Source organism: Ranitomeya variabilis, chromosome 5 (assembly GCF_051348905.1).
Source record: "Ranitomeya variabilis isolate aRanVar5 chromosome 5, aRanVar5.hap1, whole genome shotgun sequence".
Taxonomy (NCBI): domain Eukaryota; kingdom Metazoa; phylum Chordata; class Amphibia; order Anura; family Dendrobatidae; genus Ranitomeya; species Ranitomeya variabilis.
The window spans coordinates 408203492-408227834 of record NC_135236.1 but is presented as its reverse complement, the minus strand read 5'-3'; the positions used below and the strand labels follow the sequence as shown (position 1 = coordinate 408227834).

Here is a 24343-nt window from a genome sequence, read left to right as displayed (position 1 = left end):
ATTAAAAGTTTACATACCCCATTTCTTAATACTGTGTATTGCCCCCTCTAACATCAATGACATTTTGAAGTCTTTTGTGGCAGTTGTGGATGAGGTTCTTTATTTTCTCTGATGGTAAAGCTGCCCACTTTTCTTGGCAAAAAGCCTCCAATTCCCATAAATTCCTGGGCTGTCTAGCATGAACTGCGTGCTTGAGATCTCCCCAGAATGGATCAATGATATTGAGGTCAGGAGACTGAGATGGCCACTCCAGAACCTTCACTTTGTTCTGCTGTGGCCAATGTCAGGTTGACTTGGCCTTGTGTTTTGGATCACTGTAATGTCAGAACGTCCAAGTACGTCCCATGCGCAGCTTCCGGGCTGATGCTTGCAAATTTGCCTCAAGTATTTGCTGATAACATGCTGTATTCATCTTTCCTTCAACTTTAACCAAGTCTCCTGTGCCTTTGTAGCTCACCCATCCCCAAAACATCAGCAATCCATCTCTGTGCTTTACAGTATAAATTGTGTTCTGGTGTTCCTTTCATTATAGGCCTTGTTAACCTCTCTCCAAATATAACATTTAAGGTTGTGGCCAAAAAGTTCAATTATGGTCTCATCACTCCAAATTACCTTGTTCCGAAGTTTTGAGGCTTGTCTCTGTGCTGTATTGCGTATTGTGAGGGTTTGATATTTGATCTGTGCTATTTGATATAATCTGCACGATACTTGTGGAAACATTGCCAATGGTGAACGGATATTTATTATTAGACATCTAGTCGAGGGTATACTTTTTCCCCCTGTTGATATATTGGGTATTAAGGGATGTTTAGCAGGTGTCGAAACTGTTATTGGTGTCTATACACTCATACAGTACAATTGGTAGCAGATATATGTGTATTATTCTGTGCATATATATATACATATTTTTGTACTTTTTTATGGTTAACACACTTTATATGTGTAAGATAAACTTGTTGTAAGGTGCTTGTGGGTATTTGGTTCCATTTTGTATGGGGGGTTGCACATAGCCAACTAGCTCTGTGTATGCCGTTTGGTTTTTAAATGTTTTTAATGTATGTCTCACCTTGCTGTGTGTATTAATAAAGTAAATATTTTTTCATGGTGATTCCATTGATATGCATATCTTTTTTCTTGTTCAGACTCAATTGCTTTTTATATGCATGTGGCTGATCCCTGACTAAAATTGTTTCAGTGGTGCCCGCCATTTTCTTTGTACGTATTGCGTATTGTAGATGAGAAACTTTGTGGTATTTGAGTAGTAATGGCTTTCTTCTGGCGACTCGACAATGCAGCCCATTTTTCTTCAAGTGCCTCCTTATTGTGCATCTTGAAACAGCTACACCACTAGGTTTCAGAGAGTCCAGTATTTCAGCTGATGTTATTTGTGGGTTTTACTTTTCATCCCAAATAATTTTGCTGGCAGTTGTGGATTAAATTTTTGTTGGTCTACCTGACCGTGGTTTTGTTTTTACAGATTTTCCTGATTTTCCATTTGTTAATCACAATTTAAATGGATGCTGACTGGCATTATCAATTCCTTGGATATCTTTTTGTATCCCTTTCCTGTTTTATACAGTTTTCCCGTAGATCCGATGACAATTCTTTTACTTTCCCCATGACTCACAATCCAGAAACATCAATGGCTGGAAGAAAGATGCAAGAGTCTGTCTGGATCCCATAAACATACTCAGCTTTTAGGCACACACACTGATTACAAGCAAACAGGTCACAGGTGAGGATGTTACCTTTAGTAGCCATTCAAACCCATTTGTGTCAACTTCTGTGTATGTTATCAGGCCAAAATCACCAGGGTATGTGAACTTTTGCTACCTTGGCCAGAGATGTCAGAACAAATTATTTCTGATTTAATAATGCAGTACAGAAAGTGCTATTATCATTTAGAAATTAAGAGGTTTAGTAAGGAAATGAAAATTGAGACGTTCTAACTAAATCACCATTATTGGACTGAAATGATTAAGAAATCATATTAAAGTGTTTCTCATGTTTGTTACACTGTATGCAGATGCATTTGTGTGCTTTCATACCAGCATATGGGTCTGCCAACTGGGATTTGCTATTGCCATTAGATAAACAAAATAAAAAACACTTCATCTGCTTGTAAAAAATGAATGTACTTTGGAATAAATTACTCTTCCATCTGTATTTTCCTGCATTAGTGGATTTAAACCCAGAATCGGGGATTGCATTACAGTCATTTAGCACACAGCTTTCCTGTGTCAACTGTTTAAACATGAGCATTAGATGATGATTGAACGGCTTTATATTTTGTGTTCATGTGAAAAACCTTTGTTTAAAGAACAGAAATACTCTGCTTCTACTTGATGTGCATCACATTTTTCTTTTTTTTTTTTTAAAAAAAAAAGGACTTGGGCATGAAACAAAGGCACAGAATGTATTCATGCAAGGATTACAATGGCAATTACTTCAGCAGATGCTGTGTGGGTTAAAAGAATGAAAGAAATGATACACAACTACTAAACATTAGAATCATAACACTACTCTTATGGAGATTCTGCACTAAAGGAAATTCAATCTATAACTGTACCTAAAAAAATACAATACACAAAATTTCACTTAAAGAAGCTTACAGAACATGGATATAAAGCTAGTGGCTATAATACTAAGGCGAAGCATGCATACGACTGTAATACAGCTTCATACAGGTAACAAATTACAGAAATGCTAAAGTCAATGGGGCCCTACTGGATTTTAGGCACCATATATTTATATGAATAATGTGTTCCCTGAACAGTTTACCATTGGCTGTATAAAGGATGACCTAAAATAATACTGAACTTGTAGCATAGTCTTGTGTATAATATAAGATTTAACATAAATGAAATTTCTCTCCAGTGAAAATTTCAGTTAAATGTTATACAGTTACGAAATGTAACTACTACTTACATCTTAATTTCCCTATGAATTTAGAGTAAATGCTCCAGTGTTCCTTTCACAAAGGTTTACCGACTACCAGAAATGTGTGAAGAGGTGGGAAGTGGATTTTTTAGTGTAATACCAGACCCACTGATGATGCACGCAAAATTGGCTTATGATTATTATTATTTGGCAGGACATAGGTTTAATTTCATGGTGCTGTAAAATAAGGAGGACCTAAAGAACATGATTCATACAAGTAACCTCAAAAGGGAACCAGTCATCTGATTCATGCAGCACAAATCAATATTTCCTTTGAAATCTTCCAACAGGCTTTAATTCACGCTGACCGTGAATTAGATGACAGGTTCCCTTTAAACTCTAATTAGGTTAGGAATCCTAGAGCATAATACATTTGCACTTTTTTTTATTGAACTTATTTGTTTATTCCACTGATTAGTTTTATGGATAGTTTTAAAAATTTGGTACAAATTTTACTTACCAGATATCTTTTCTGACTTACCACAAATAAGCATGTAAAGAAGATCTTTTCTCCAAGTATCTCATTCAATACAAATGAATGTATATCTACATATATTTACATTTAATAACTCAAAACTTTTGAGTTCTCCTCTGTGTCCCTCCCCTTTTTGTCCAATTCCCCTACCCACTTCCTTCCTCTTCACCTCTTTCCTAAAGTTATGTTATGTTTTGTTAATGATAAAATGTTAATAAAAATTATTGGAAAACAAAGGTGTCCGCCTTCTGCAAGACAATGCACCAGTTCACAACTCACATGTTGCCCAAATTTTAGCATGCCCCTGTGGCTTTGAAATTCTACTGCATCCCCTTTATTCATCTGACCTCACACCATTGGACTTCCACCTCTTTCCAACAATGAAGTTATTTTTGAAGGGCAAGTATTTTCCAGATGATGAGACTCTGATTTCAGAAGTCACAACATGGCTTTTGGAGAAACCTGTTGACTTCTACAAGCGAGGTGATTACAATTTCTTAAAGAGATGGGAGAAGTGTGTGTCCCTAAGTCGCACCTATGTAGAGAAGGACTAATAACTGTGCTAAGGTTCATTACTCTCAGTCCACAGGAAGAGAGTCAGGGGAAATCTTTAATGAACGTCCCTCGTATTTTTTTTTTACATTGTTACATTAATATTTTTAAAACTTTTTTAACTAGCACCACTAACTCGACCACTAAATATTTTGATAAGTATTGCAGTGTAATAGACCTGTCAGTTTTAGGGCTCATGCAGACGAGCATTTAAATTGGACATGGCTGTCCAACGTTTTAACTGGATAGTACGCGGATAGCACAGAGACCCATGTTATTCAATAGGGCTGTGCAGATGAAGCATTTGTTTATCAGTCTGTCAGTGAGAAAAAATCATAGCATGCACTATTTTCTTCCGAGTCTCGGATATGACTCTCCTATTCTTGTCTATGGTAGCGTAATCAACCGATCACAAATAGAACACTGAGTGGAATCTGATTTTTATGGTTGCATTTCTATTTTAAACCTAAGAAACTGGCTTTAATAATGTTCCTTATTTAGTGTAGAGGTATGTAAACAGATGGACACATAGATATCACACGCATGTCACCCAGGTGTAAGAAAAGGATACACAGATAGCACACAAATGAAAATTAGAAAAAAAAATATGCGTTTTGTGGATGAAACTCAGAGGCTTTCTCGTACGCTCGTCTGCAGCCGGCCTTACACTGACAGAAAGCCCGTTAGGCCCAGCTTATGGCAAAAAAATAACAGGTCCCTATACTTGACAAAATCGGAGCTCCTTGGACCTTTGATCATCATGATGACCATTGACATCCTGTGATTGCATTGTGGGAGAGCTAATAGGGTGATAGATGCAATCCCCTTGGCATGCAGAGTGTTAAACAGCCAGGAAAGATGTTGGCACCGCTCCTGGCTGCTATCAGGTAAGCCGAGCTCCCACAGTCTTCCTGCTGGGCACAGTTTGAGTGACTACCTGATCACCGAAAATATTCGTACTTCGATTTACAGGACCAACTTCTCATAAAGCAGGTACCAGTACATTCAATGTCGGTCTAATACTTAAGAGAGCTGCAGGAATAAGACAAGAGCAAAAACTGACCTGGTGGCTGATCCTCTTTAAATCTGAAAGTGTCATATGATAATAATATTAAGAAAGATACCATTATTCAAAAGATTGATACCCCTCACCACTAAACCCCCAAAATACCCAACAATGTAAAATTATGGGAGAACTGAGAAAGGATATGGAAGTGCAATAAATGAGAAGAATAAACATCTGTTATTCCTTACAGTATAGTCACCTTGTCTGAAACAAACCCATATGGCCTGTGGGACTTCAAGATCCAGATGATAAGCAAGTGTTGGCTAACCAACCAGACATTGTGATAGTAGACAAGGATCGGAAGACAGCAATGATAATAGATGTGGCAGTGCCAAGTGACAGCAACGTCACAAAGAAGGAATATAAGAAGCAGGAGAAATACCAGGGCATCAAAGGAGAACTGAAGAAGATGTGGAAGGTGAAGGCAACAGTTATTCTAGTGGTGATAGCAGCACTTGGAGCAGTGACCCCTAAGTTGAAAAAATGGCTACAATAGATCCCATGAGCAACATCTGAACTCTCTGCCCAGAAAAGCGCAATGCTGGAAACAGCTAAGATCCTGCACAGAACCCTCAAACTCCCAGCCTCTGGTAGAAGACCCGGGAATGAGAAAGGACAACAAAGACCACTCCCATTGGGGGTTGAGAAGGAAGTATATATATATATATATATATATATATATATATATATATATAAGATTTGTTTACCTTGCATTGCAGCAACGTGCAGGTTCCAGAACTCGAGTAGGCAGCTTGATTCTCTCCTTCAAAATACAGCTGGCCTTGATACACACAAACGGCTATTAGGTAAAGAAAAAAAAAACAGAGTGCAGTCATTGCTTCACATACTCTTTGTAGAACACAGGTAGAGAAAAAATGTTTAAAGGATAACTGACTGACACACACAACACTTAGGCAGAGACCTGTCACTCAAGTCAAGTGGGACTAGTCTCTTGTACTAATCAGTCACCTAGTCCCAGCCAACATTTTTACACAGAATTTCACAGTAACACATACCTGGCTGAAACTATGAAATGATATAGCCCCTGTCTGATACTTTCTGCCGTGCTTTAGGCAGCATGTATTAGCCATTGGATAACCCTTATAAAAGCGATGGTTCCACAAAATATTACTTTTAGATTAAGATTTAGATCATACTTCATACAATAACAGCTGAAACAAAATTAAAGAAATTGAAAAGAGGAGTCAGTTCAATTGAATCAGCCATATTTGACTGTAATGTATGGTCAGCCTTTGTGAAACTTTCTACACCTATGTTGAATATGCTCAGATAATATACTGATTCTACTGCAGGTCAGCTCTCATAGCCCAAAGGGACAGCAAATTACATAGACTGAAAAGCAAGGAGATAGAAGAGATAATGGGGCAGATTTGTCAATGCTGTCTTATTTTGGAACAGTGTAAACTTAGACTAGGAATCTTAAAAAATGTCAGTGATTTATGTTGCTTGATAACATTCTCAAATCAAATTTTAGTGACATAAATGTGTGCCACAATTTTGGTGCACTTTTTGGCACTGTGATACATATAGGTCATGTTCTATTTACCAACCATGCTCAGTTTAGCGACACCAGGGCCTCTCATCCAACAAATTGTGAAAAGTGGCTAAAACACATCAAAAATATGGTGCAAATCATGAAAGACAGGTGGCTTGTTTTTGGAAATTACGACACAATTCCGGCACATTTAACTAACATGCCGCAGTGTTTGAAACTGCATATAATATTTCATTTAAACTGTTCCTCTTACATTTTGAACATCTAGTTGAGGTTTAAGGGGTAACGTTTCTCCTTGTTCAGAGTGATATACCGGCCCTGCATGCCAATGTAGGGAGGCTTATTCACCTAGCAATGCTCCTCTGGGAAATGGAATATGCGAATTGCCTCTTGAGAGAGGAAGAGGACTTGAACTCTATATAGCGCCACCTGTTGGCAGCAGCAATCCTACAAGTCACTATTGACCCTTTAACGAGTCTTGCATTATAACTTAGGATAAAATCCAAATGAGAATCTCGATTTGCAGACACAATGTTTCGGGGTATGAAATCACCTAGCGAAATCAGTTTTCATACTGTGCACTGACGAGGAACAATACATCCAAACAACGTGTCTGCAAATTGAGATTCTGATTTGGCTTTTATCGTAAATCATATTGCAAGACTCATTAAAGGGTTGATAGTGTAGGACTGGTGCTTCCAACAGGTGGTGCTAAAGAGTTTAAATCCTCCTTCCGCTCTGAAGAGGCAATTTGCATATTGAACATCTACTTGGAAAGTACTAACCTACCTTATTAGCAACAGAAACATATTTTGTTGAATTAAAGTAGTTTAATACTTTCCAAAAAGAGGTTCCAAATGTCAGGAAGACAGTTTTCATGTTATCGATGAGTTTGACAGGTTGTAACGAGGAAACTACAACATTCAGAAAAATAGGTTGGGAAAAGATATTAAAATGTGGCATTTTATCTCCAAACTCCACTCTGTATCAGAAAGCATCATTATATCTTGGCAGAGAACAGAGGACTGGCAGAGAAATCCGAGTGCTACGAGTATACAGTCATATTAGCAATGAATGGAGCGGTGGGTACCTATGCTCCACTCAAGCCAGGGCACTTGTAAAGCCTGTTCTTGTGGTTCCTGAGCCCAATCTCAGGGTCGCTGCGTGTCTCAGTCGTCAGATCCCAATGATCAGTAAGTTATTCCCTATATCATGCATAGGAGATAACTTGTTATTGTGGGATAACTGCTTGATTTAAGCTCTGATAATTTGAAAAACGATTTACAAGACGTAAATTATTAATTTCTTTTCAGCTGAGGAAACATTTTAAATTGATTTCTCCAGGTCAGATCATTTTAAGATAGAACTTGGGTTTAAAAATCACAAGAAATCAATTCTGTAGGTGAATGGAGCTGATAGCATAAATAAGGCCACTGATATAAGACCAAAACCAGCTTTTATATGCATGACATTTATTGTCTGCCAATGGCATAATAATCATCTACACATCCCAAAAAGCCACATAAAGAGGTAAAAAAAAAAGAAACTCCACTGTAGTCCCTCTAACAGCTGATAAAGCCCTAAGAAACCAATGACATCCCAAAAAACATACAGATTATTAGCTATTGGTCATTTAAAGGGAATCTGTCAGTGGGATCAACCCACCTAAGCCGTCTATATGGGTCATAGGAAGCTGAATAAAATTATACCTTGATATTTCTTATATGTAAATGAACTGTTAAGATCTATGGGCTGGACAGAGATCATTTTAAATAAAAGAGGGCGTTACCCATGTGAAACTTGTAATGACTGACACTCTGCTCTACATGTCTCATTTTGGTAAGTCCACCTTTCATATAAAATAAGATCCGTAGGCAGATTCCCGGGGAGATCTATGCCTGGCCCATAGATCTTAACAGCTCATTTACATTTTAAGAAAATGTGGATGTCTTTGGAATACTGCAGATATCAAGGTATCATTTTATTCAACTTTCTATGATTTACATGCCCATATAGACAGCATAGGAGTTATGATCCTACTGACAGATCAACTTTAATTTACTGTTATTATTCCCGATGCTTAATAAATGTGAAGACATGTGGCTTAGTCTACACCGCACATATAAGATCTGACATGGCTGTGATCAATGTGGATTGCGGTCCTTATCATGCACAATATAACTACATGTATTATTTTGCCATTACATTAAATTGTAATAACTAATAAGTAATATGCTGTATAAACAAAAGATAAATCTGCGTTGCGGACTCTGCCTGTGCCAATATGACTCTTTTTCACCAAGATTGGTAAAAGGGCTATGTCATGAAGAAAGTAAAGGATGCACTCACAATTATCAATAAATGATATGCTGGAATTCCGACCCCAAGCTTTAAATGTAGGTGTTGTAACTACAAGGACATAGAGATCATGATTCCTGGTCTGTGGCCACAGAGTACAAATATATACTCATATAGAAATGTCATCCCCAAGCTCATGGCTTTGTGAGTAAATTGCGGCACACAATTTATTACAAATATCTTTTTCCGACAAATAACGCTTTTAATGTGTGACAGGCGGCGGACAGCATTACTATGAGATTTGTGGTACACTCCGACAACGAGCATGCCACCTATAGAGAAATTCATGTCTACAAATGCAGTAAAGCAATGTGCCAAAAATATACATTTATGTATTTGTGTAGTGTATCTGATCACCAAACATATCTTCATCACATTCTAAATACGTTGACTACCATGGCAAGTTGCAGGCCACACAGCCCTTCTAACAAGAACAAGGAAATATTGAGACCTTTTATTGTAAAAAACTGAATTAGAAGTAGTTCAAGAAAATATTGATTTGTTTCGCTGTTCCAAATTCTGCAGACATCATTGGGCACAAGCTGTGCATTATTCAATAGGAATCAGTGATCGCTCACAATTCTCCTCCGTCGACAAAAAGGGGCAGATAAAAAATGCAAAAAATTAATGAATACAAAGATTGAAAAAAACTGTTGTGTGCATTCTTTTTACATATTATTTTCTCAATCCAATGATATCAGATGCACCTTTTATAGAAAGAGAAGATTGTGATTTGGAGTGGTTTGTTCAAAATTAGACCTCAGGGAGTTTTTTATATATTATTATTATTTTAATTCTATTAAAATAATAAATAAAAACATTGAGCAGGAAAGGAGTCAGAAAAATCATGCTTTTAGAAAAAGTAGAACTAAATAGCATATGCAGATACATGAGTAAAAAATACACATTAATATGTAGCCTGTCACAACTTCTGCCCTCTGGCAGCTACCAACAGAGGCACTTGTATGTCCTGTGTCATTTCATATATATCTTATTGGTTGGATAATCTGTAGATCTGTCAGACAAGGTCAATTATGGCAGCACAACTGCTGCGGCACAGTGTGAAGTCTTGATTAGTGACAATACTGTACACTGCTAACTTACCAATTGCTTGTGGATTTACAGTGGTAAAGCAGCATTGGCCTAGAAGAACAGTGAGCATTCGTTTATGGATAAATAAGGATCGATCGCGATTTCTAGGGCCCTCAGTTGAAATAATTCTGAGAACCGTACCTCCTGATCTTTTCTTGGTAATACTGTAATGTTATTATGAAATCAAGATATGACATTTATTTGTTAAGCTTTGCTTATATAGTGCCATCATATTCCACAGACATTATCATCACTGTCCACACTGGAGATCACAGTCTAAATTCCTTATCACTATGTCTTTGGAGTGCGGGAGAAAACCGGAGAACCCGTAGGAACTCCCCACAAACAAAGGAAGAACATACAAACTCCTTGCAGATGTTGTCCTTGGTAGGCTTTGGACCAAGGACCCCAGTGCTGAAAAGCAACAGTGCATACCACTGAGCCACCATGCTGTCCCCGCCATCAATCTATAGTAGATGTGGATTGCACCAATGGGACACGCATGTCTTGAAAACAAGCCTTGTACACACTGCTTTCAGTGGAGAGGTGGTTCAAATTTTCATACAAATGAATGGGAAATCAAACAACCTCCCCACTGACAGGGGTGTCCGTCAGGGATGCCGTTGGTGGGATTCACATCATCTTTACATTTAGGGCATATCCTGAGTCTAAATTTGTCTAAAATGTGAATTCCCAATTAGGATACAGTATGTGGACACAATGTCTTTTTCAGAATGATACGTTACATTGCTCAATAAATGTAAAAAAGAAAAATTTATTTGCTGTGTATAGGTTCAGTCTTTTCAATATATTTTAACCTCTTAAGGTTAAAAAAGCAGTTAAAAGACGTGACCAGTCCATTTTTCAAGCAGCTTCTGCTTGAAAGCTACTCACTAGTTTACAGTATATATGAAAGTTAGACTGGGGTCACTCGCGCGAGTCTCTCCCATCAATACCCAGCACTGCCGCCGGCACTCAAGACTGGAGTGTGCGGCTGCATAGCAATATATGCAGCTGAACGCTCTGGTCCCGAGTGCCAGGTATTGATGGGAGAGACTCACGCGAGTTTCTCGCATCACACTCGCAAGTGTGACACCGGCCTTATACAAAAAAGAGCAACCAAAAAGATGCCAAGGAAAATTCATTAGGAAAAACAACGTAGGTGTTTTCCCGAAGCATTTTCCTGCAGTAAAACTTGGATGCTGGCATCTAAGAGACATTGTGTGCACATACCCTATGAAGGGTTAGATTCAAGCCCATTATTCTGGGCCAGGTTCACTTTTTAAAAGAACATTTTTTTTCTAAAATTGCACCAGAATCCTAGCTTATTGAGCTTGACAAATCTCCCCTACTATTAAAGTAACCCGTATATGGCAAAAAATTTTCTTCTTTTTCTCGGACTTAGAATATGCCGAATTAATTGAGGCTTCTCTTCACTTAGGCTGTAATGTCATTAAGAAAAATCAATCTCCTGTCTGTGTTAACCTTCACACATGATTTAATTTAAAATAGTGCAGCATAATGTTAATGCCTATATAATATGGAAAGTTTATTCCAATGGTAATTTAGAATTAAATGATGCAGTATTTTTGGGTCAGCCATTTATAGTCTTACTAGATGGTAGCCCGATTCTAACGCATCAGGTATTCTAAAATATATATGTAGTTTATTTATGAAGATTATAGAATAATACATTGAATACACAGGATTCGGCCGGCCGGGCGCGACCAATTAGCGAAGTGTGGTTCAAATCCTGCGCCAATTCGCGGCCGGGCTGCGCCTGTCGCTGATTGTTCGTGGCCGGCCACGTAGTATATAGCACAGCCACATAGTATATTGCACAGCCACGTAGTGTATTGCACAGCCCTATTAGTATATTGCACAGCCACGTAGTGTATTGCCCAGCCCACGTAGTATATCGCCCAGCCCACGTAGTATATTACACAGCCCATGTAGTATATTGCACAGCCACGTAGTATATTGCACAGCCCACGTAGTATATTGCCCAGCCCACGTAGTATATTGCCCAGCCCATGTAGTATATTGCCCAGTCCATGTAGTATATTGCACAACCCACGTAGTATATTGCACAGCCCATGTAGTTTGTTGCACAGCCCACATAGGATATAGCACAGCCACATAGTATATAGCACAGCCACGTAGTATATTGCACAGCCACATAGTATATTGCACAGCCATGTAGTATATTTCACAGCCACGTAGTATATTGCACAGCCCACGTAGTATATAGCACAGCCCACGTAGTATACTGCACAGCCCACGTAGTATATAGCACAGCCCACGTAATATATTGCACAGCCCACGCAGTATATTGCACAGCCCACAAAGTATATTGCACAACCCATGTAGTTTGTTGCACAGCCCACGTAGTATATTGCACAACCCACGTAGTTTGTTGCACAGCCCACATAGGATATAGCACAGCCACATAGTATATAGCACAGCCCACATGGTATATAGCACAGCCACGTAGTATATTGCACAGCCACGTAGTATATTGCACAGCCCACATAGTATATAGCACAGCCCACATAGTATATTGCACAGCCCACGTAGTATATTGCACAGTCCACATAGGATATAGCACAGCCACATAGTATATATCACAGCCACGTAGTATATTACACAGCCACATAGTATATTGCACAGCCATGTAGTATATTGCACAGCCCACATAGTATATTGCACAGGCCACATAGTATATAGCACAGTCACATAGTGTATTGCACAGTCCACATAGTATATAGCAATGTGGGCATCATCTCTGTGTTAAAAAAAAGAATTAAGATAAAAAATAGTTCTATACTCACCCCCCCCCCCCCCGTTGGCCCCAGATCCAAGCGAGGCCTTTACCGATGCTCCTCGCGACGCTCTGGTCCCAAGATTACATTGCAGTCTCATGAGATGAAGACGTAGTGGTCTCGCAAGACCGCTACGTCATCACCTCGCAAGATCGCAATGCATGGAGAGGTCACCGGAGCGTTGCAAGGAGCGGGAAAGGCCTGTTCCTGATCCAGGGGGCCGACGGACAGTGAGTATATAACTATTTTTTATTTTTTTAATTATTTTTAACATTAGATCTTTTTACTATTGATGTGGCATAGGCAGCATCAATAGTAAAAAGTTGGTCACATAGGGTTAACAGCAGCGTTAACGGACTGCATTACACAGCGGCATAATGCAGTCCGTTAACGCTGCCATTAACCCTGTGTGAGCTCTGACTGGAGGGCAGTATGGAGCGGGCGCTGACGGCTGGGGAGTAGAGAGGGACTAATTCTTGGCTGGACTGTGCCCTTCGCTGTGACGCGGGATTTCCGGGACAGACAGACGGAAGTGACCCTTAGACAATTAAATAGTAGATAACAGTAAATTCACACTATATCTTGAAAGGTATTTATTTGTAAGATTTCTTGACGTATGCCCCCTGACAGATACCTTACATATATACTACTGTATGGTGGTATTTGTTGCCTATAGGCTCCCATTATAAAGAAATAAAAATATACTATGAGATAGTAGGGAAACTGGCGTATAGGCCTAACTGACAAACATTATAAAATCAATCTTTCCGCATTCATTAGGTCCATCAGCCCCATGGATGCATTTTCCAAATGCTCCATAAACCAACATTCCTTCAGGAACATCCATACCGCAGTATATTTGTATAACCAGTCTCTGACCAATGTGCAGAATATCATCTTAGTCTAAAGGTACCTTCACATTAAGCGACGCTGCAGCGATAGCGACAACGATGCCGATCGCTGCAGCGTCGCTGTTTGGTCGCTGGAGAGCTGTCACACAGACCGCTCTCCAGCGACCAACGATGCCGAGGTCCCCGGGTAACCAGGGTAAACATCGGGTTGCTAAGCGCAGGGCCGAGCTTAGTAACCCGATGTTTACCCTGGTTACCATCGTAAAAGTAAAAAAAACAAACACTACATACTCACATTCACGTCCCTCGCCGTCCGCTTCCTGCAATGACTGAGCGCCGGCCCTAACAGCAGAGCGGTGACGTCACCGCTGTGCTGTACTTTCACTTTCACTTTACGGCGCTCAGTCAGTGCAGGAAGCAGACGCCGGGGGACGCGCAGGTGAGTATGTGCTGTTTGTTTTTTTTACTTTTACGCTGGTAACCAGGGTAAACATCGGGTTACTAAGCGCGGCCCTGCGCTTAGTAACCCGATATTTACCCTGGTTACCAGTGTAAAACATCGCTGGTATCGTTGCTTTTGGTGTCAAACCTGACGATACACGCCGGTCTGACGACCAAATAAAGTTCTGAACTTTATTCAACGACCAGCGACATCACAGCAGGATCCAGATCGCTGCTGCCTGTCAAACTAAACGATATCGCTAGCCAGGACGCTGCAACGTCACGGATCGCTAGCGATATCGTTTAGTGTGAAGGTACCTTTACAGTATCGGATACAATTATTTCATATTTGCCAGCATGAATGCATTGCTACTCTCACTAAGCAGTGAAGTAATTGCTCGTGCTAATAGCTATTAATTCAGTGATAGTTTACATAATGGAACAATTCGATAGAAATTAAGCATGCCATAAATTTAATGTAAGCATTTTAGCAGTGTTAAATTAATTTACTAATTAATCATTAATAGTAAGTGCATGCTGGCGGCGAATGAATGGTGATTCCAAGCATAGCTAAAACCAATGACTGATGGCACTTTGTATTGGATGTGTTCAGACTATATCCTTTCTTCATCTTTAACACATTAGGTCCTGTAATTTTTTGGGTCTTAAGCAAAAATGTCTTATTTTTTTAATTAAGACTCCCTTAAAAATGCCATTATTATTATTATTATTTTTGGGGAGAAATTTTTTATTAGTTACTTCTCTAATTTGTGTTAATGAATACTTGCTCCAACTGGCATATGTCATTTGAGTTAAAAAATAATTTAAGGACATAAACATTAATTATAGTATAACTGGTGCAATATTATAACTATTCAACCTATCATTCATTATCCTATCTCACTCTCAGAAAACATAAAAACCATTGTGTAATGGAATTGCATCATACATTGCCCATTAATAAGTGTCCATAAAAGTTTCAAGACTCAAAAGGTCTTCCAAAAGTGGGAATCAAGATTGTTCTCAGCTTTAGAGCTCGTTCACATGTCTGATTTTCACGTATGAGTGCTATCTGGGTTTCTTTCGGATAGCAATCTTTCTGTTACAGTCTCTGGGGAAAATCATGTCTGTGATTATTCGTGGACCAAGAGGTCAGTGAAAAATCATGGTGACAAGTCTGATTTTGATCAGAGGGTTGGATCAAAATTGTCAATGCAAGTCAATGAGTTTGTGAAAAAAATCGGTTAGCACTTGGATGATATCCAAGCGTGATCTGATTTTCACAGACTTTCACAATGGAGAAGATGCAGAAATATATTTTTTATTTCTCCACGTTCAAGAAAAATGGATGACACTTGTACCACACTCTGTCCAAACATCAGTCCATTACTCTCATACTTGGAAAATGTAGATGTCTGAAAGAGTCCAATACTGTGGTGGACTTGCTGGGATGTTGGTGCCCTGATCGACAGCTCAGCTGTCCAATCTGTGACTGATAATAATACTATAGGTTTAGTTGCAGCAACCGAAATCACTTTGTAGTGTTAGTTTTCATGTTGTGATTAATTAGTATTACTGATCACAATTCTGAGAAATGTCACAAATAAAATCTGAGGTAAATATACACTATATGGGTTTGACATTGATCTAGTTATATCTGCAGTACATTTCTATACTTAATGTACAGTCCACAATTTATTAGAGCAATTACTTACACCACATTCTGGTCATGCTTATGTAATGTATATGTCTATTTTATCATAATCTATTCATTTATGTTACCTCAGAGACTTTACTTCATTTTATTAGTCTCTGTTAACTATGTATGGCATTTTACAGCAAGTTACAGCAATAAAAATGGTCTTTGAGAATCAATTTTGATTTGGGATCCCCATAAAAGTGAATGGATTAAATTCCTGAAACACAAGATATGTCTAGGCTCCAAGACTTGCATGCTCTACAGTGTTCCTGAAATCTCATGCCAGAATTTAACAGCTAATAGTTCTGACATAAAGTTACTGTGTTTATTCATGAAGTGCATGACCAGTTTAAAGAGAATATGTCAGTAGATTAAAATCTCCTAAAAAATTATATTTTCATAACAGCAAACCAATTTCTTAAACCAGAGAAATCCATGTTTTTCTTAAGATGTAAATTAAGGTCTATGGGAGGACACATATCTCCTTTAGAATTTGCCTCCAGAGCTTATTTGAAAGGTGGAGTTACCAGTGTGAGACATGTAGATCAAGAGAGCAGATTGTCAGTCATTACATGTCTCATACTGGTAACTTTCATTTAACCCCTTCATGACCGGAGCGTTTTTGTTTTTCACTCCCCTTCTTTCCAGAGCCATAACTTTTTTATTTTTCCGTCAATATGGCCATGTAAGGGCTCATTTTTTGAGGGACGAGTTCTACTCATTGGTTTTAGCATGTTGAGTACTCGAAAATGGGAAAAAAATTCCAAGTGTGGCGAAATTGCAAAAAAAGTTCAATCCCACACTTGCTTTTTGTTTGGCTTTTTTGCTAGGTTCACTAAATGCTAAAACTAACCTGCCATTATCATTCTCCAGGTCATTACGAGTTCATAGATATCAAATATGTCTAGGTTATTTTTTATCTAAGTGGTGAAAAAAAATTAGCGCCTCCATTTTTTGTGATCTGGGGTTGGGTGAGGGCTTATTTTTTGTGTGCAGAGCTGACGTTTTTAATGATACCATTTTGGTGCAGATAAGTTATTTTGATCGCCCATTATTGCATTTTAATGCAATGTCGCTGCGACCAAAAAAATGTAATTCTGACGTTTTGATGTTTTTCTCGCTACGCTGTTTAGCGATCAGGTTAATGCTTTTTTTTTTTTTAGGATAGAGCGATACTGAACGTGGTGATAACAAATATGTGTAGGTTTGATTTCTGACGTCGGACGTACTATCCCATCCAACATCAGGAAGGGGTTAAAATAAGTTCTGGAGGCAAATTCTCAGGAAGATGTGTCTGTGCCATAGATCTTAACAGCTCATTTACATATTATGAAAAATGTGAATTTCTCTGGAAAAAGATATCGGATCACAGATATCCAGGTAGCATTTGATTCAATTTTCTATGTCCTCCATGCCCATAATGACAAATTAGGAGGGTTGACTTGATCCTACTGACAAATTATCTTTAAGAATTAAGTTTGTGTTTAACAAACTCAGCTCATTAACATATCAATTATCCTCTAATGAAATTTTAATAAAATTTATAATAAAATAAAAACTACAGAAATCATTGATGATTTAATAGGAATTCTCTGCGGTATGTTTTAATCTGCATAATTAATTTTATATAAGTAAATGCTCCTCATATAAGACAGATACAGTAGTTATCACATACATAGCTAAGCAACTGTTGCAATTATTTTTTGGTTTGTACAGGCATATGTTATACATGACCCATTCCTGAGATAAGTTATCAATATGCTGCTGATTACACGCCGCTCCAGTTAATCATGGGCCTTAGTTGTCAGATGACCGAAGAACAGGATGTCATAATTTCCTATTGCTCAAGGCACCAGTGGGGTAGCCTTCAGTGGAGCAACATGGAGGAACAATTAGGGCATGTAAGTTTACATCATTTTATTATTTTTTACCCATCCCTTCCTTTTGTTATTTTAAGACAAGCAACCCGTTTAAGGACACTGAAAAAATGTTTGTTTTTTTTAAACATATAACTTTTTAAAATAATAAATGGATGTATACTGACCTTTCACCACCCATACAGATTCTATACAGGGCACTCTGGATGTCAGCTTTGGCTCTGGAAGTGATCTCTGCACTATTTAGGTATTAACAGGACACTTGATGGCTGTGATTGGCTGGAGGGATTGGGTGACTGAGAGTGCTCAAAATGTAATATTTCTTGGATCTACGAGGGTGACGGAAGGTCAGTATGCCTCCATTAATTTTAAAAACATCCATACTTCAAAAAACAAAAAAATTAGAGTATTGGAAAATACAGATGATATGAACTGCTCTTGCCAAAAATGAATTTCCGTATCTGAACTTGCCCCTTCTACTGCCCATTTCGCTAAGTACAGTAGAGCCACACTTACACTGTGGATGGCGTAGGGCAATGTGCAGCCAAGTATTAGTATAGCTGATACTTGTGGTGCTGCCAATTGGTGAGCTTGCGGCTAAATACGGAGCAATCATCTGATATAAATAGAAGGCATGTGGCCACACCCGATCTATACCCCAACAGCTTGCCTGAAGCGGAAGCTTGCCAGTTATAGGTGTGTACTGACCTGGCTCATCCCTGCTTCCTGATTCTCTGCGATTACTACTTTCTGGCATTGGGCATTTGTGACTTCAAAAATAAACAACAAAAAAAAGGCCCAACACACCTTTAGTATTAAACACATACAGGTGCACAAATATACTACCTGGCTTATATATAACAACTAGATGGAGGCCCGATGCTATTGCATCGGGAGGATGATTTTGTGGCGGGGGGAGTCCCAGCAGTGGGGGGTCCGGAGGCCCGATGCTATCGCATCGGGACGGTGGTTTTGCGGTGGGGGAGTCCCGGCAGTGGGGGTCCAGCGATGATCCACTGGTGGTACTGCACAAGGGCCTGGTACCACCAACGGGTGCCTTATTGGAATACCCATCACTTGGGTATTCCAATATGGCGGTCGGCGTACTTCCAGGGCGGCAAGGTGGATTGTGGGATTTGAGGACGTCCAGACGGATGTGAATGACAGACAATTTAAGGTAATTATATAAATACATATACATACTCTATGAGTCAGCACACTGCGACTAATGAAGGCATGAACAATATTGCTGTACATGTAAAAAAATTAAGGTATTTGGTTAACGTTTTTCCATCATAAAGTGCAAAAGCTATTAGACGACGTCAAGGTGTATCTTTTACATGAATGGTCCCTACCACTTGTACCTCACCTTTCTATGCTCCAAGCCAGGCCTCATCTGAACTGAGGGAAGTGAGAGGAAAGCAGGTGTAGCTCACAATTAAAACTTTGCTTGTGAAAGATGAGTGATTAAGGGTGCTCAGCCTTGGAGAGGAAAACACCCCCAATGTATACTGCAAAAAAAGTAAAAAAAAGGGCTTGCACACCTTTAGTATTAAATTAATGTATAAGTACTATGTTACATGTTAATTAATTAATGTATAAGTACTATGTTACATGTGCAAAAAAAGTAAAAAAAAAGGGCTTGCACACCTTTAGTATTAAATTAATGTATAAGTACTATGTTACATGTGCAAACATGTCGTGGCCAATATACAAACTCATACATGCTGCACACTGCCAATACACAAACGTTCACATGCACTATCCAACTTTGATATGGTAGGATGACTTTTGTACGTTTTGATAAAAAAATGTTAACTACCGTAAGTACGTTACCTTTTGAACATGTATGGCAATAGTAGAGTTTATGCATTTACTAATTGCAGTCTGCTGATGTATAGTTTATGTATATATTTTGGCTTTCCAGCTGTTTATGATTCTGTTTTGACTTAGCCCTCCCTGGTTTTCAGATGACATGTCAACCATTCTATGCCAGCTTACTCCAACAGCAAGCGGCAACTCTACGGAAATAACTAAGGGACCCCACATAAGTCCAGATCCATGTTAAAAGATGAAGACAAGGGTTCCAGTGGGACATGCTAAGCAGAGTGGCTTGGGGAAATCCTGTCTGTGGATGCCCTATTAAAAGCTGCCCGACTTCCACATACAGTGCACCCTTATATTCAGCTCTTCTGCTAATTATCCGTCTACGAAAAGTATTATACATTAATTAAAATGACAAGCAAATGTAATGAATGCAAGTGCAATGGGAATATTTTCATCTACAGCTAAAGGGCATAAAATGTATTGTTATACTAAGGCAACCTTGTTTTCCCAATTAAAGATATGCCGTGGAGCTACTTTTCTGGGCCTCTTAAGCAGGTACTAATTTTAGCTGTTCTCTGTACTGTGCTTTGCCACTACTGCTTGAATATTTGCAAAAACTGACACAGTATCAGAGAGTGCCTGCTTTTTCTACAATTTGGTTTCCAGAGAATCAATAACACTGTTCAACAACAAAATTGAAAATTGAACAAAAGTAGCTACGGTAATTCGTATAGATTTGATGCTGCTAAAAACGAAAATGACAGATAAAATTGAGAATTAGGCCGGGTCCATATTAGCGTATCTGTGCGCAGCTTAGGCCTTTGAGCACCTTTCCTAAGATCCGCATGCGTCTTGCGTACCAATAGTTAAAGACTGGCTCACATTAGCGTATCTGTGCACAGCGTAGGCCTGCGTACTCCTTCCCTAAGATCCGTATGCGTCTATATACTTAACATTGTGTACGCAGGGACATGCGTTGGCATCATTTTGTATGCGCATGTATGCAGATGCGTCCCCATGCGTCGTTTCGCGGTGCAACGCCGAATTGCATTTTTTGAGCCGTCAAATATGCACAGGCATGCACATGCTGATGAGTGCGTCAAAACAACGCGTTACTGTCTATGGGAACGCATTGGTATGCAAGGACATGTGCATGGATGCGTTCGATGCGCATGCGTACTTCAGACTGAGCATGTCCAGGAACTAATTTCAGCACCTCCCAAATCCCAGCTGTATAAAAGGGGGTGTTTACACTGGTAGTCCAGGACTCTCAAGACTCTGGATGTTATCTCAAGACTCAGTATGTAAGTATAGAAGCTTTGAAAATGTCTGTCTGTCTGTCTCTCTCACTGCAGTCTGTACTCTGTCTCTCTCAGTGCAGTCTGTACTCTGTACTTATGTTTTGCTTTTTGTTCCTTGTGCAGTGCTCCTGTCCTGGATTACTCCTGTCCTGGATTATTCCTGTCCCTAATTTCTCCTGTCCGGTGGTGTGGTACTGGTGGAGCGCCCCCACTGCCGCAGGGCCGAGGGGTACCCGGTACCGGGCCTCTGAGTCTCTGCTCTGGGGTTGTCACGGTGGCTGGACCCGGTCCGTGACCCTGCCGAGGGGCGTACAGTGATAGATAGATATGGATGGTGGTAGTGGTGGTGGTGGCACGGTGTAAATAACGAAGACACCAGGTTGCAGTCTCTTTACCTCTTTACTGAAGATCTCTGGGTCCTCAGTCCGGAATCCGGATAACCAGGCTGCGCAAGTCCGGCCGGTCCAATGGCACCTCCAGAGTTCTCTTAACAGGTGGAAATCTGTGCCTTCCTTCTAGCGCTAGGTGTTGCGGTCCTTCCCTGCTGTGCTTACGGAAAGTGCCCACAACTGTTGTGTCCGTTTCTTAAGTTCCCTCACAACTCGATTAGATGATGTTCTGCTAATCCTCCGTCCCTCCCTGATGTTGCGGTTAGGACGGCACCCGTATGATGGGTAGGCTCGGAGCTCTTCCGGGACCCTAGAGTCGCCCCTCTCCACAAGTTGCCCCCCAAGACTGCATAGGTAATTTGGGTGAGACAGCCCGCCTTAGACTGACTGTCCTGCCGTTGGTTTAGAGTATTGCCTGAAGCTGAATATTGTAATACTCCCTCGGCGTTCCGGCCGCCGGTTGTGCGCCTCAGTAGGATGTTGCCTCGGTCTCACAGCACGACTCCTACTGGTATTCTCCTTCTTGCTTTGATCTCGTTTCTCACTCAGCACAATCTATCTCGCTTCTAATCCTTCCTTGGGCACCGCCGCTATGCTGAGCAGGCACGGTCCCGTTACATTCCTTCTTGTAGCCAGGCCTCTGTCAGGATCCCACCCCTGACAGGGACCCTACCGAATCTTCTCCCACAACACCCCCTGCCACAAGGTGTTGCCTGGTTCCAACCCAGTCAGCTTTCTGAACTAACTTCCTGCCTGACCCCCAGTTTACCCACAATGGTGGGGAGTGGCCTAATGAATAGAACCCTTAGCTCCCCCTGGAGGCCCGACCGTGAAATGTATTGGTGTCTGTGATACCTGGTCAGATGAACTCCTTCAGTGCCATCGGACATACCATGGCTCCCCTTAGTGGCGGAGCCACAGTACTGCAACGACCAGGACTCTGGGGCGCTGCACTGGCCCTCTCAGCTGCTACTTAATGTAAGTATGAGTGTCTGTACTTTTCAATTACTATGTTGCTCTGCCAAGTCTCACACTCTGCCCAGTCTCACACTCTTCGTCACTTTGTGTCTAATGTTTTGCTTTTTGTTCCTTGTAGACTGTGTGGTGCTCCTGTTCCGGATTACTCCTGTCCTGGATTTCCCCTTTCCCTGATTTCTTCTGTCCCGTGGTATGGTACTGGCCCTCTCTGCTACTACTTAATGTAAGTATTAGTGTCTGTACTTTTTAATTACTATGTTGCTCTGCCCAGTCTCACACTCTGCCCAGTCTCACACTCTTCGTTACTTTATGTGTTATGTTTTGTTTTTTATTCCTTGTAGACTGTGTGGTGCTCCTGTTCTGCATTAGTCCTGTCCCGGATTGCTCCTGCCCCAGTGTTGTGCTGCTGTCCTGCTGTTGTGTTGCTGTCCCGGTGTTGTGCTGCTGTCCCGGTGTTGTGCTGCTGCCCCGGTTCTATGCTGCCTGACTGCTGTGCTGTTGGACTACTGCCTGTAATGTAAGTCTTGCGTCCATTGTGTTTTTAATATTGCCTTTTTTTTCTTCTTTTTTTTTTCTTTGGCTACATTATTATCGGATATTTTAACAAGTTCAATTTTTCTTATCTGTTCTTTTCTGTTATGTTATCAAGTGTTTCACTTGACTGCTGTTTGCTATTCCAACATGTCCTCCAGTGAAGACCTGAATGCTTCCTAGAGTGGACATGACACTGATGAAGTAATCAGATTTGCTATACTGATTGGTATGTATTGACTGTCAGTACTACACAAGTCAATGACCAACTGATTCCTCTTGTGCAAGAGTGAGTAGCGTTGTGCGACACCCGTGATCGTCACCTTTCCGACTCACGATTGATTCGACGACTCTGGGAAGAAGTGGCCAGATTGCTGTTGGTTGATTGGGACCATGCCACCCCACAAGACAAAAAGGATTTTCGTAATTATTGCAATGTGGTCTGACGTGTCAGTGAACCTGTAAATGTAGGTTCATTGTTTTACAATTTATTTATTTTATTTTTTTTCTTCCTCCTTCACAGTGAAGAGAGTAAAGGTCCGTTGGCGTTTGATGAAGGATCGCTTCAATAAGGATATGAGAGAGGAGATTTGGGATCAAAGTGGTGCTGCTCCAAACGTCACGAAATACAAATACCATTGCATGCTGTCTTTCCTGAGGCCTGCGGTTGCTCAGTGAACGCGAGTATCTTTTGTGTTGTATTACTATAAGCTGTATGCAAGGCCATGTGTAATGTATTTACTATATAAACTAATTTTTTTTTTACTAATGTTTTTAATTTATTTTCCACACAGAACCTGGAGCCCCACCACAGCACCTGGAACGCCCTCAGTTGTAGCGGCCCCTCATCGACCAGCCAATGAACAGTCCCAATCATCTACCAGTGATGGAGCCACCAGCCAGGCTACACAGGCTGAGGAACAGGCAGCCAGTCCATTAGGTTTTCCCCTCTCCCAGCCCTCTACCACTGGGTTTGTTGGATCTTCTCGCCAGCGGCAGAGGGCCTGGGAGAGGTCAATCATGCCCGAGTTTATTCACTTAAGGTCCATCTTCCAGGATGCGATGAGGGCGGTTGTAGAAAGACTGTATAGAAAGTTCACTCAGGTGAACACACTTTTCCAGGAAGTCCACAGATGCCTTGACCGCCTGGAAACTGACTTTCAGAGACCATTGCAACATTTTTTTTACGCAATAGAGTGGGGTGTTTCGGAGAACCTGCCGCCTGAACTCCAGCTGTATGTAATGAAGGCCTGTCAGGCTGCTTAGAGTGAGGCCATGCAGCAGTACCTAACCTACCATCCGCAGTCAGGATACCACCAGCTGGCACACTTTTCTTTGCCTACATGGCAACAGGGGCCAGCACAGCATCAGTGGCAGAAGATGCCAGCACCACTGCACAAATCTCAAGGAGTTAGATACATGTCAGCCCAACAACTGATGACAGCACAAGTCAAGAGTCCTCCACCACCACCGCTGGACATTACAGCAGTTTCTCCAGTTCCCAGCTATACCACGCTGCAGAATGCAGCAACCCTGCAGCATGCAGATTCCACCACGCAGCCGAGTGCATCATGCAGCTTCCACCACACAGCCAAGTGCAGCACCCCTGTAGCATGCAGCTTCCACCA

General features: G+C 40.5%; 1 protein-coding gene across 1 annotated transcript in view; it reads right to left on the bottom strand.

Annotated features, from left to right (window-relative positions):
- NELL2 (neural EGFL like 2) overlaps positions 1 to 24343 on the bottom strand; it is a 473414-nt gene that overhangs the window by 175943 nt on the left and 273128 nt on the right. The window contains exon 10 of the mRNA XM_077265133.1: positions 5741 to 5832. Within this exon, the coding sequence (XP_077121248.1) occupies positions 5741 to 5832 (92 nt within the window). The remainder of the gene's footprint in view (positions 1 to 5740; positions 5833 to 24343) is intronic.